The sequence below is a fragment of the Cibotium barometz genome, chromosome 60 (assembly GCF_041138505.1).
Source record: "Cibotium barometz isolate CiBa-2024 chromosome 60, ASM4113850v1, whole genome shotgun sequence".
Classification (NCBI taxonomy): Eukaryota; Viridiplantae; Streptophyta; class Polypodiopsida; order Cyatheales; family Cibotiaceae; genus Cibotium; species Cibotium barometz.
This window is the reverse complement of record NC_141105.1, coordinates 24,853,530-24,868,096: the sequence shown is the minus strand read 5'-3', so window position 1 is coordinate 24,868,096 and position 14,567 is coordinate 24,853,530. Positions and strand designations below refer to the sequence as shown.

The window sequence follows — 14,567 nt, the reverse complement described above, 5'->3', positions numbered from 1 at the left end:
AGCTAAAAATGTGCATTGGAGCAAAGCGTTTGATACACCATCGGCTGTGAATGAACCAAGAAAGCTTATTTTTTAGCACAAAAAGGAATTTGCAAAGTGGGAGATGTCATATCGACTGAAGGTAGACCATTATTGTTTCCACAAGCACAACAACGATGGCAAAAAAAAATATGAAGTATGTAGTCCAATACATTAGCAATGGCAGTGTTATGGAAAACAAGCATTGAAAATGAAGCATGTATGCAGCCCTAAAATGCATGGTGGGCTGAATATCTTGAATGTGCATTACCATATACTGGCTTGGAAAAGTATCATGATAATAACTTTCATGGAACAAGGATAGCCATGGGCATGGATGTTGGCTGCAATGTGTGCACGTTACAAGGTTGATTCTTTTGGGCATTGGAATCTCTCCTATTGGGATATCTTGGTAGGTCGGGTACAAGGAAAAATCCCAAGTTGCCCCTATTCTTCTAGATTGCTGCAAGACTGGAAGTTTGTACTCATACATGTGCATTGGGCACATAGGCCAGTGCCTCTTGGAAATACACTAGTAGCTGAAAATGTGCATTGGAGTACAGCATTTGATACACCATTGGCTGTGGCTGAGCCAAGAAAAGCTTATCTTTTAGCACAAAAAGGAATTTGCACAGTGGGAGATGTCATATCGACTAAAGGCAAACCATTATGGTTTCCACGAGCACAATGACGGTGGTGATTGGGGTAAATTGAGCAACAGAACTATGAAGTGTTTTTTCACTTTTTTTAGATATACTTTAATGAGAGCCTCTTGCTTTGAGGGTTCTCCAATATAAGATTTGAGAGTGGTTTCACAAAAAAAAGTATGTAGTCCAATACTCTGGGTGTATATATGTGCATTAGTACTTGAGCTTGGAGCATGGGAGGTTGACAAATCTTGTGACTCCACTTCGCCAGAACCATACCCTCAGCTCTAATACCCATCTGATGGTCAGAATCTTGCTTTTAACGGTACATTGTGGTTTTGATCTTGCGATCCATGCCATTCATGGCAATCGCTATAGAAGGGTCAATTGCCCGCTTTCATGAGGTGTTATCTTGGTTGTAACGGGTTTGAAGATGAGAAGAGAGAGAAGATGTGTGTGTGACATTGTGTCAATCTTTATATGACTGAATCCAGCTATAGCAGCTAGACGAGTTGCATCTGGACTTGTTTTTCCAATGCTTTTAGCTGCACGTTGTATGAGAAGCGCCCTCATCTTGGGGGCTCTTCTCTTAGTAATAGAAATTTTGGTTTTACAAAAAAAAGTGTGTGTGTGAGTTATCCCATATGCAAAGGGAATGTAAAAGAGCCTTGGAGCTACAAAAATGTATAAAAGGGGTGTTCCCCAGTCATTTGAGGCCTTACATAATATCCCATTTTTCTTTGAGTTGTTCTTTTGTCATTTGTCTATACAAGTTCACTACATGTGTGCAATTTCTTGGAGATCATGCTGGGGAGAGGTTGAGTTTCCAGCTTTCCTAGTTGTTGCCTGCGTTATCCTTAATCATCTTGAGCTCCTAGCCACTCTTTCTCACGCAGAACGCAAGTTGGTGCTGCGCCTTGCCTACTCCGCCTGCTTGTGCTGCTTCTCACCATGCTGAGGTCGCCTACCTCTTCCGCTACTTCTCACCCGTTCTGGTGCTCAGATTGCCCAGCACTACTGCTGCACCAACTGCTGCCTGCTCTGACTGCTGCGTACTTGTGGGCTCCTTGCACTGGCCTTCCGCACGCTACTACTCGGCGCTCTTCTCACCTTGGTGCTGTGCTCACTACTCGGAACCTTCACACCTTTGGTCACCGCCACTTCAACTGCCCACCTTGGCCTGGCGCTTACTCCTCGGCACCTTCACACGTTTGGTCGCCTGCCCACTACACACCCGGTGCCCTTCCTACGCTTTCCCCTTGCACTTGCCATCGACACCTGCTGTCCGGTACCGTTCACACCTCTCTGTCCACTGTTGCCCTCATCACATTCATACTCTTCTCGCTCCCTGCTAGCTGGGCAGGCACCCACCCTAACATACTCGTTTACTTGTTTACTCATTTCCTTTACAATATACATTCGCCTCCTTAGACTATCCACCTCTGGCCCTATCATTTTCCTTCCTCCACCTCTTTTCTTTCTCCAATATAGCCTTGCTCGTGGCTTTCCACCACACGCCTTGCCTATCACTGTCCCTGCTTACTAATGTGCCCCCCTTGCTCTTCCTATCGCCCCCCTTCTCAATTCCTATTAACGCCACAACCCTACCCATCAGCCTCATCTCCCCCACCCCTTACCTGCTACCGGTCACATTCATCCCAATGTTGAAACCCTGCTATGATGATTGTTAAGGGCTTCCATTTGGGCAGACTTAGAGAAGAACTGGTCATGCTGCACAACAATTACAAACGGAAAGATGGCCAGTTGGGCTGGAAGCTGCACTAGAGAATGGGAGTACTGAATCTAATCACTGTGCAGAAGGCAGCCAATGCCCATTGGCAAAGTTGACTTAGTTGACACATGGACTAGATCTTTGCGACACCCCTGTTTTGGACACCAGCATGTTAGGTGCAATTGCACACAGACATTTGTGTTTTTTTTTCAACATGTGCGTATAAATTTGATGGTTGTATGGATGGGCTTAATTCCAATGCTCAACAATTAGGCTGTAGGAGCCACGAGGTACATGGTTCATTAGATCAGGAGCCAAGGGGGCAGAGGGTTCGACTTGCCCTTGGTGCATTAGGGAGAAGATGGCTTGGTACCATGAGTACGCAAGCATGACCCCATGCTTACATAGTTGATCTCATGGCTCTCTTTATATTGGGGAGTGAATTCATATCCCAAGGCGGTGCGATTTTCAGTCATCCAAGGGGTACGTGGTAATATCTCCAGCCAGTTAGGCTCAATTGTCTTGACCAACATGCTTTTTGTTTTCGCCATATTGACGAGAGGCTACTGAGCTTGCAGAATTGGAGTATATCCATGAGAGGGTTCATGTAGGAAATTTACACATTTTGTAGTGGACATGTATGTAGGAGTTAGGAGTTTATTAGTGCTAGGCACTTAGTTTATTTTGAGTTTTTATACCTTAGTGTCAATTTTATGGTTTATGGTGACACATGGCACTTTGTACTTGGATCCCTTGGTCCTTAGATGTAGGGGGGCACTTTTGACATTAGTTGCAAAAGGATTCCCTCAAACACAATCGCGAATCTTCTTCCACCACCAACTTCTCCCTGTGTGCAAGTCGACTATTTGGTGTATTCTTCTTGTGTCTTCAAGTTCTCCATTGTTTTAGTCTCCTTGCCTCTCACCAACATTTGGTATCAGAACTGAGGGTTCAGAGTAGACAAGGAGCAAAAGGTTGAACTGAGGTCGACTTTCTTGGCAGGGCAGCTATCACAAGGTCGGCTGTGCTGTGGTCTGCACACGTGAGCAGACCACCAACAGAAGACATGTGGAGACGTGCAGCTGTAGAAGGTGTCGACTGAACACACAAGCTACGCTTGTGTAAGGTAACCAAGCTAGGCAACTAGGCGACGCTGTGTAGCAGCAAGTGTTGTAAGCAGCAGCAAGGGAAGCAGGCGGTGGTGCTGAGTTGTGTACCATGCTGTGAAGACATAGGCAGGGCACAGCAGGCATCAGGCAGCGTGACACACAGTTGGCAGCAGGCGGTGATAGCAGTAGTAGTCGGCTCAGGGCGCTGCACAAGTGACTGTATGTGGCACTGGACAGGTGACTATAGGCGGCATTGCACTGGTGGCTCAAGGTGGCGCAACCAGCTGAAATAGGCGGAAGTAGGTGGCAGTGGGGTGGCGCACTGAAAGACAAAGGGAAGTCCAAGGTTGACTTCAAGAAGTCATCTTCTAAGGGTGATACTTCACCCAAGGGTAAAGCTTCTAAGAAAAAGAAGGGTAAATGGCACTTTTTCCACACTCTTGGACACTATATCAATGAGTGTCATAAAAGGATAGCTCAAGAAAAGGACAAGAAGAAGAATACTAGCAAGAAATTTGGTAATGTGGCTGATGCATCCGAGGGCAAGCAAGAAAATTCAACTGACCTTGTAGATGATGATTGGGTGTTTTTGACCATGGAAGAGGTCAATAGTGATGCTTTTGTATCCAGTGATGTATCTCTCAGTGCTTCTAAGAAGAGTTCTCCTATTTGGTACATAGACAGTGGTGCTACACATCACATGACATCTAGGAGTGATGTTTTCAGCTCTAGGTCATCGGAGTGTCTCGTGCAGATCACTCAACATACCTTGTTAAAGGTATAGGCAAGGTGCCTTTGGTATTGGCCAATGGGAAGTAGAGTTGACTGAATGATCTGTTGTATATGCCAAGCATAAAGGACTTAGTGTTAGTGTCTTTTATTGCCAAGTAGGGTATGCATGTGGAGTTTGTGGGTGAGAAGTGTCTCATCAAGGACCCTAAGAAAGAGTTCCAGATTGTCCACAGGTTCACTTTGCAATGGTTTTTATTTTTATAGGTTGGATACCTATGACAAACAAACACATCATTTATGTTCAGTTGCAACTTCATCAGATGCAAATGCAATGAAGGCAGATGAATTATGGCATGCTAGGTTTGGGCATGTAAATTTCAGGAGTTTGATGCTTTTGCAAAAGCATAATATGGTGGAATGCATGCCTCATATAGAGATCCCAAATGATCATGTTTGTGAAGTGTCTTGAGCAAGCTAAGTCTGCCTTATCTTCAGGCTTTAGTGATTGGAACCACTGCCGAGCTTTTCCTTCCATGGTGAGGATCCTACCTTTACTTGGTCATCTAAGTGATCGCAAGTATCACACATTTGGTCAAACATCTATGTCACTTGTCCCATTGAATTTAGACACGAGCTTTAGCAATATGTGCGTGTTTGCCGTTGTTTGGCTATCTCAGTGCTACACGGTACAACTGCTGGTAACCCCCTCCCTATTTCCAATGCTATCCTAAGCATGTCTGGGATAGCCCTCCTACCTAGGGCACACGAGGATAGGTTGTGGTGGAGATGAGTAAGCATAGGGGTAATGAGGTGTTGGGTCATAAGCTGGATACTGTGTATGTCCAGCCAACTTGGTGTGTGTTTGTGTGTGTGTGTGTATGCGTGAGGTCGAGTGGGGGGGGTGAGTGTTGCGCGTGAGTCCTACTATGTGTGTGGAGACATGCCTCTACAGCTCAACTTGGTGTGTGTGTGTGTGTGTGTGTGTGTGCGCGCGTGAGGTCAAGTGGGGGGTGTGAGTGTTGCGCGTGAGTCCTATGTGTGTGTGTGGAGACATGCCTCTACAGCTTGACTATTTGTTAGTATAGGAGTAGCACCCTGCTGGCTAGCACACAAGTCGATAACCAATCTCCTCAATCATATGCTCATAAACGGTGGCCGTGAAGATTGCTCTGTACTCAACTTCACATGTAGAAGTAGCCACAGTAGGCTGCTTTTTGCTAAGCCAAGATATGGAAGAAATGGTAGTAAGAAACAAAATCCGTTAGTGGACTGTCTAGTATCATAGTCTCCAGCCCTATCTGAATTGCTGTAAGCATAAAGCTGAAAATCAACCCTCCTAGCATAGAGCATCCCATAAGACTGAGTGCCTTGGAGTTATCTAAACACTTGCATCACAGCTTGCCAATGCTTTATCCTTGGCCTGTGCATAAAATTACTCAATAGGGATAAACCATAAGAAATAAATGGCCGTGTGTTAGGTAAGTACATGAGGCATCCAACAGCTTGGCTATAAATAGTAGCATCAAAAGGCTCATCTGCATCATGGCTACTAAGCCTCATACCTATCTCAACCGAAGTAGAGATAGGTTTGCAATCTTCCATGCCAAACCTCTTCAAAATCCCTTTTACATACTTAGATTGAGACATTATAATGCCACCATCTATCTTCATAAATTGAATAGCCAAGTAGAAGTGCAATTGTCACCATTTGGTCCCTTTTAGTCTTGACCAGTGTTTCATACACCGGTCGGAGCCAAGGTGTGAACAGGCATTTTCCACAGAAGCAGGGAAGTCATAGGATGGAAGACGCTTGTGTAAAGCCAAGGCTTGTTGCATAACTTTTGTGAAGGCTTATTTGGCCATGTCTCTATCTGAAGGTGGATGAGTTTACAGGATTTTTACTCACTTATGGTTTATAAGGATACATACTTGTTCACACTTATTTATAAGTGGATGGACATATGGGGATTTGAACAAGGAGCATATACATGAGGTGGACCTGAATTTTTAAGCTATGTGTGTGAACACTTCAAGTGGGCGCCTAGCTTTGCATGGATCTTGCAAGCTTTTAAGCTATGTGTGTGAACACTTCAAGTAGCTTTGCATGGATCTTGCAAGCTTTTATATAAATATATATGGCGGCTTTTTATAACTCCCAAAAACAAGGGGCTTTTTGATATTTTTTGGAGAGGCTATCACTTTTGGCACAAAAGGGGAAAAGCAAGTGTATTTTTGGGGGTCGATTCCTTTAAAAGCACAGGAAGGAAGCGCATGGCAAGAAGGGGATGGTCGGCAGCAGCTGGAGGAAAAAGTGCACACACAACAGCTGTACAGCAGCCTGTTCCCTTTGGATTTGCTGAGCGCTGGTCGTACAGAGTAGCCGGGCTGCAGTCTTTTCCCCTCCTCTGAACCCTACTGGTCGTACAGAAGGTTTTCTCTTCCCTTTGCTGACCGTACAGGTACACAACAGTTTTTCCTTTTGCTGGCCGGCGGGATTCTTCCCTTGTGCTGTCTGTACAACAGTCGTACAGGTGGGCAGCTCCTTTTTCTCTGTTCGCTTGCTGTACAGGTGGGCAGCTCTCTTCTTCTCGTCGCTGGCTGTATTCTGTAGTAGGTGGCTGAGTGCTGATCGTTTAGCAAGTGCAGCAGATTCTTTCTTTGCTGGCCATACAGGTGGACAGCACACTCTTACTTCGCTGTCCGTACAGCAGCAGCAGTGCGCTGGCCGTACAGAAACAATTGTTTTCCTTTGCTGGACATCAAGCTGAACAGGACCACAGCTCTCTTCTCTCTCGTAATAGATTGGTGCTGTTTTCTGGTTTCCCTGCTTAATGTTCACCACCACAACTTTATCTCTGCTGCAAGTGTTAATGATATTCTCCAGGCTCACATTGGTATGCTCTCTCTCTCTCTCTCTCTCTCTCTCTGTCTCTCTCTCTCTCTCTCTCTCTCTCGGTGAAAAGCAAGGCGGGCACAGGAGGGCTGCTCGACTGGGCGCACAGGACTGCATGCTGAAATCTCTCTCTCACGCTCTTGTGAAGGGCAGGGCAGGGCAGGAGACAGGCACACAGGCGACTGTTAGTTATCTCCTTGGGCACACAGTCGGGTTGCAGCATCTGTAAGCAGTTACGGCTGCAGGAGACCGGCTGGTTTGCAGGAGGCGGACTGGCAGGGCGGAAGCACACACGTGGGCTGGGCTGCAGGAAGTGTACGAAAGTTGACAGCCGGGCAGGTTTTCCTCTCGCACTATTTCTTTCTCTCTCTCGTGAGGAGGCACAGGGCTGCAGGCGGCTTCAGGTGGTGCAGAATTGCCACAGGACTGAACAGGGATTTCACACGTGTTTGTGAGGAGGCGCCTGGGTTTGCATGTAGTTGCAGAAAGCGCAGAAGGGACTGTACTTCCCTTTCTCTCTCTTCTGCATATTGTCGGCGGGGAGAACCAGAAAACAGCCAGCAATCTCACGAAACACGACTGCTTGCTGGGATTTTGAGAAAACAGGCCGTACAGCAGCTGGAGCACTCATTATTCTCATGAAACAGGTCGTACAGCTCCTATTCCAACTATTGTTTGAGGACTGAACCACACAGCAGGTACAGCAGGTATATTATCCTCATTTCTTGCTGATTTTGGTCGTACAGTAGGTACAGCAGGTACAGGAAGTACAATATCATCATTACCTGTTGATTCTGGCCGTACAGCATCTTTGGAACCCCTTTTCCCATGGACTGAATGGTACAGCTCTCTTTTTCTCTCACGTGTGTACTCAAAACAGCTAGCAGGTGCCCTCTTCACTTCCCCGTGTGATTCAGGTCAGTACAAGCATTCACGTGTGATTCAGACCAGCAACAGGTCTCTTCACTCCCACGTGTGATTCAGGTCAGTACAAGCATTCACGTGTGATTCAGACCAGCAACAGGTCTCTTCACTCCCACGTGTGATTCAGGTCAGGCCAGTGGGGTTCTCCGCGTGGATTTAGGTCATACGCATTCCCTACAAGTGGCCCAGGTTGTTTCACTCTTCCTACTGGCTGTACGGTGGCTCCAGAAGATTCTCATCGCGAAGAACGAGGAATTCTCCTGCTCTCCTATGTCTGGACTCCTCTTCCATTCACCGAGTCAACTCCGTGAGGGTGCCCCATCGCTAGGACTGGCACGGCGTGATCCGTAGTGCCAGGGACGGGTGGATTGCACGCAGAGTGTGACTCTGGAAGGTGCTATGGACGGGGCAGCCCTTGGTGACTGCAGACTCAGCATCAACAAACATATTCGGGTTTGATACTTTGTTTTCATTGTGCATTGCTTAATGGAAATCTGGCCTTGGGCCCGTGTACTTGTAACAAATTCTCCCAAGTAATAATATCATTCCTTGGGGGGGGGCCGGCCGTTCCGGCCTCAGTGTGGTGTCATCTATCTATGCTCAGAGTTGTTAATTATTATTTTTTGCTATTTTGTCTTGTGCTATTGTCTTTTAAGAGTGTATATTAAAGTGCTAATTGGAGAAGTGAGTCCAGGAAGGGGTGACCCCTGCTTGGGTCTCGTTTCAGGAGGCCGAGCCATGATGTACCTAGACGGAGGACCCTGACAGATTTCTTTGGCACCAGCACCAGCACCAGCAACCCAGCCCACACACCTCCTGATCCCTCCTCCATTGGGCCATCAGGGCACCGACCACGCTCCCAGGGAGTCACCACTGATAGAGCAGTTATATTATGTCGTGCTCGTCGGCCACGCCCACCAGGATCTTGACCACGACATCCTCACCATCGCCAAATCAGAGCCATTATTGCTCGGCATCGGAGGTGCCTACCTCGCTTCTACGACCTCTCCATTCTAGACAGCCCCATGGCGGAGATACTTGATCTAAGGAGTGGGCAACACTTCAACTAATCAGCATACATGGATCTACCTAATATACATTTTTGAGTATTTTCCAGTATTTTCTACTCAGTATCATCTCGGAGTCTTACAGTTCTGTTCTTATAACTATAGGACAATCAGTTTATTGTACTTTTTAGTCTCATTTAGTTGTTCTCTTTGATGAGACACCAACTTCAAATGTACTCTCAGTTTTGGTCTCATAGGCCACTATGGCCTCTTAGAGACGTTAATATATCATTTTATTTCTCGTGTTCCTAAAGTACAGGCCGTATAGTGGTACAGCAGTCGAGCGGGTTCTTCTCTTTATTTTGCTCAGGTTGTACAGAGGTACAGTAGTTGGGCCATTTCTTCTCCTCTCTTCACCACTCCCTCTTGGGCATTGGTTCAGGGGCTGTGTTTGGAGGTATCATGGACTGTTTTGAGAGCCCTTTTCGAGGCTGTTTTGGCACAGAGTTCAATGTTGAGATTGACACGGCACTGGGCTGTTGATTCGTATTGGTTCTTGGAGCAGTTTGTGCTTTGATTCCTGTGCAAGTGTTTGCTGAGGAAGCTTTGTGGAAAATCCACTGCAGTTTTGCACCCGTACCTTGGTTTGGTTGTAACCCTTTTATTCATTGGAATAAAGCAGTTCGTACGGGGTGTCTCCATTCCGGCTCAGTGTTGTGTTTTGATATTGTTTATGGTTATTTCCGTTGCGTGTTCATAGCTCTATTTGGCATCTAAAGTGTTTGCATATTGTTCTAGATCCCCGTTTGGTTTTAGCAACTGTCCAAGATCTGATACTTCAAAAGCTCCATGTATATCCAATTGATCTGATACTTCAAAAGCTCTATGCATACTCCATCCATGATGTGTTGCCAATGCAGTGATTGTCCTCATAGTAGTCATCTTTGACGTAGGGACAAAAGTCTCTTCATAGTCTATTCCCTTCTCTTGAGAATATCCTTTAGCAACTAGCCTTTCTTTGAATCTATCAATAAATCCATCTAGCTTTCGCTTGACTTTGTACACACCCATTTTGTACCAAGAACATTTTTATCAAGAGGCATGTCAACAAGTTCCCATGTACCATTCTTGATAATGAAACTATATTCATTGTGCATGGCCTTTTCTCCATGTTCGTTGCCTTGAGCTTGCTCATAAGAAGCTGGCTCCTTTGATCATACAAACTACCCATACAAGCATAGTCACTCTCATGCCTACTTGGTAAGTTGGTTTGCCCTTTTTTCTTGCACTTGTCCTACTTTTCAAAGGAGCTGAAAGTTTGCTATCTTCAAGGGTACAAATCAGCCATCTAGGGATTGATTTAGCTGCTGTGTAGTTGTCCTCTCTTCTTGTATAGCTTCTTCAACAACACCTGTAGGCATCTCGGGCTGCTCAATGGGCTGATTTTGCACATCATTTTGAGGCATATGCTGTCCAGAATTTTCAGCATGTGGATAAGTGACATGATGATGATATACATCCTCTTGGCTTCCAACACTTTTTTTATGTGTAGTAGAGAGTGGCTGACCTGAATTTTCAGCAAAGATAACATCTCTACTAGTAAGCACCTTGTGAGTAGCAAGGTCATATAACGTGTATCCCTTACTCTTACTACTATAGCCCAAAAAGATACACTTCATAGCTTTATAATCTAGCTTTGATCTCTCCTCTTGAGGTACATGTGCATATGCCAAACAACCAAACACATGCAAATAGTCCACTCTTGGCTTCTTATTATACCAAGCTTCATAGGGTGTGATTGAATTCAAGGCTTTTGTAGGGCACCTGTTAAGCACATGTGTTGACCATAAGATTGCCTCAAGCCAAAATTTGTGTGGCAAACCTTGACCTTTGGCCGTGCATCTAGTTGTTTCCATCAAAGATCTATTCTTGCATTCGGCCACACCATTTTGTTGAGGTGTGTATGGCATCGTACACTGATGCTTAATCCCCTTTTTATGCAAGAAGTCTTTGAATGCATTCAACATGTATTAACCTTCTCTATTTGTGCAAAGAGTATGAATTTTTCACCCTGTCTCATTCTGAACCAAAGCTACATAACACTGAAAATGCATGAATACCTCGGGTTTTTCTTTCATGGGAAACACCCATGTGAACCTAGTATAGTCATTGATGAATGTGACAAAATATAGATGTCCCCCCCGCAAATGGTGTCCTCATAGGACCACAAACATCACTATGAATGAGTTGTAATTTGCCATTAGCTCTCACTAAACCATCTCTTGGGAATGGCTTTCTATGCATTTTGCCAAGAATGCAACGCCTTCACAATAGGGTTTTCCCAATAAGGAACCCGATGGAATCCCCTAGATCAGCTTTACCATGTGAAGCAACTTGAGGAGTCAATCCACGATTACATGAGTCGTGTGCATTACCTTCAAGGCTCATAAGTCCAAGAAAGGTGAGCCAAGGCTATACTTAAGAGGGGGGCCTGAAGGTCATGTCGGGCAAACTAGCTAACCACCCGAGAGAACAAAGACCTACCCTGTCCTTCTCATGTAAGTTGCATGGAGGACTTGAGGAGGACCAAACGTGGAAGGCGTTCTCCATCCGATGTATACACTCGATTGATGTTCGTGATAGTCCGAAAATTTTTTATCTATGATCATCACTTGTAGTCTCTCTGAACTTCTCCAATCCTCCTCTCCTTGATATGGTCCCAGAGAGGTGTAGCATACATTGTTGCAGGGCACAATCAAAAAGCCAACATTTGGTGCCGGACTCCTTGAAGTGGGCGTGGAACATTGTCTCTTAAGACGAGCCAGAGCTGTTTACCTGAACATAGAATTATGAGAGGAGCATCAGCCCCCAATAGATGGTATACCACTCTCCATGATGAAAGTTATATTAACATCTTCAAAAGACCCAAAGGGTCTATGAGACCAAAATGATGTGTACAAAATAGAGAGAAGAATAACGTCTTCAAAAGACCCAGACGGTCTATGAGGTCAAAATGATGTGTACATCGTGTCCATGAAATCTCGTCATGGATGAAATAAGATAAAGCAGCAGTATACCAAAACTGAAAACTGAAAGCTAAGATCTCAGGCTTAGAGGTTATAAAAGATGAAAAATCTAGATCCTACTATGCCAGGTATAGGGTACAATAAGTGATGGGATATGGGAGAGCTAAATTAAAAAAACAGTGAATCAACCATGTACATCCAGGATGTCCATCATGGGTGATACAAGAAGGCTAGAGAGGTCGATGGTCTGCTGTGAGGATGAGGCTGCTTGATGGTGGGCCAGGATCTCCTGAATCCGGGGCTGATGAGCTGGGGGTGGTCAGGGTCCGACAAGACGAGGGCATCTAGCTCTCTAGAGTGGGCGTACCTAATCTGATGTGACTCCCATGGGCCTGCTACAAGGGGGCACAGTGGTATAGGCTCGCTTATCCACTGTGGTGGGCTCTGGTGCCTCCCTATCCACCCCTCTAGGCTGGAAAAAAACTGGTGATGGTAAGCTGAGAGGAGGGCTGTTGAGGCAAAGATGTCTGAGTAGTGACTCTCTGTGTCAGCTGAGCTCCAATAGGAAGGATCCAAGGCACCTCTGATCTGGGTACTCCATGATCCGGGATAAGGGTCCAAAGCCCATCTCTGAATAGACAAAGAAATCTCCCTCCGATCACATAGTAGACTGGGCACTGGCAAACATAGTGCTCCTCTGATTCAACCCCCGTCTGACAAAGTCGACATGTCCTGTCCTTTCTAGGTATCTGCTCAGCTCTGCCAGTCTCTATCCTCAGTCTATGGAATGATACCCTAAGCTGGCCATTGGCTATCCTCATAGCATGGGACATGAAGGCATCGAGATAACTTGGTCTCTGAGAGAGATTTAATTAATATCTACAAAAGACTGATTGGGTCTATGAGATCAACATGTGTTACAAAAGTTCCATGTGTAGACTGTGAACATGGAAACAAAAACGACTGAAAATGAAATGAAAAGACGACCTGCATACTCTGTGGACCTCCCATGTACACGTGGTACTGAAAATCCCAGAGCGAGATTGCCAAAGATTCTTGGGAATGTGTCCCGAATCTCCTCATACACTCCTCCTTCATAGAGCTACGGTGGCGTCCCTTGCCTGTGGTGCAGCCTCTCCATGGTGGTGGAGTATATCCTGAATCTGCACAGAGAGAGATTTCATCAACATCTTCTAAAGACCCAATGGGTCTATGAGACATAAGTGTAACAAATTTTCCATGTGTAATAAACTGATAAAAAAGCCACAGAGAGAGAGAGAGAGAGAGAGAGAGATTAATTTTTGTATCAAACCTGCAGAGATGGACAAAGATGTCAATTTTGAACACAGCTGGATCTTTCATGTTTAGCAGTGATAGAACTATCCATCAGTATGCTAATGAGATATGGGGTATCAAGCCTCTTCAGGTTTCCTGATGCATCATGTAGGCATTGTAGATCCTGTATCTATTTTTAGAGTTGTTAAGCAGCTTGTTTTGTAACCATCGTGTATCACTTTTATTGAAGGACTGAAGGAAAATGAAACTATGTTCCAAACCTGCAGCACTCAAATGCTGACCGGATTTTGAGAAAATCCACCATTGTGATGATGTAAATTAAGTGCTTTGTTCTGTTCGCTTTTTGTATCAATGGTTCTGTGGTTTTGTTTTCTTGTTGAGGTAATGCAAGTATGAACAAGTCTTTCAGGTGCCAAATGAATGTGTTCAAGAGGCGGTTAAATGACAATATTCACATGCAAAATTAGCTAAATCTGTTTTGCATATCTATTCAGCTAAGGTACCTTCTCCAACTCCACTGCCTTCTCCTACTGCATCGGCTTCTCCTGTGGAACCTCCTGCAACCTTGCTTGTTTCTATACAGGTCAACCTCCTCCCAACCGGCTTTTACTCCCTCCCTCCCCCTACTTCCTCCACATGTTCCTCTTCCTCTTCCAGCCACTTCCTCCACCTGTGAATCAGTACAACCTCCCGTTATCAGCTCCTTGTTCTCCTCGTCACCAGCTCTTCATCTAGTTCAGCAAGTGAAACAAGATCAACTCACAGTCCCCTCTCTATACAATACTTTGTACCTCCCCACCATCTCCTCCTCATACCTGCTTCACAAAAAAATACCAGCTCCATACATTTTTATGTTTTTGCGAGAGAGTTCTGTGGGTACTGAATATGGAGAGAGAGAGAGAGAGAGAGAGAGAGAGAGAGAGCTCAGCCACAAGAGAGAGATTGCAATACACAGGCATGTAGTGAGAAATGAAATGAAATGAAATGATATATTAACGTCTTCAAAAGGCCAAAATGACCTATGAGACCAAAAAGGTTACAACAATTAGTGGATCTGATACAATGTCTGTGCAAGGAAAGCTAAAAACAACTAAACAACTAACTGAAACTGAAACAACTATGAGGAAAAATACAGTACCAAGAGCTCCTAATGGATAACATCTGGGAGGAAAACTCCAGCAAC

The 14,567-nt window shown here is 45.2% G+C and overlaps 1 protein-coding gene across 1 annotated transcript in view; it reads left to right on the top strand.

Annotated features, from left to right (window-relative positions):
* The window catches only part of LOC147605161 (alpha-1,4 glucan phosphorylase L isozyme, chloroplastic/amyloplastic-like), a 148,135-nt gene extending 134,413 nt beyond the window's left edge, over positions 1-13,722 (top strand). Inside the window, 1 exon segment of the mRNA XM_086794326.1 lies at positions 13,407-13,722. Coding sequence (XP_086650452.1) covers positions 13,407-13,523 — 117 coding nt within the window. The 3' untranslated portion in view covers positions 13,524-13,722.
* Positions 13,723-14,567: the final 845 nt, after the last annotated feature.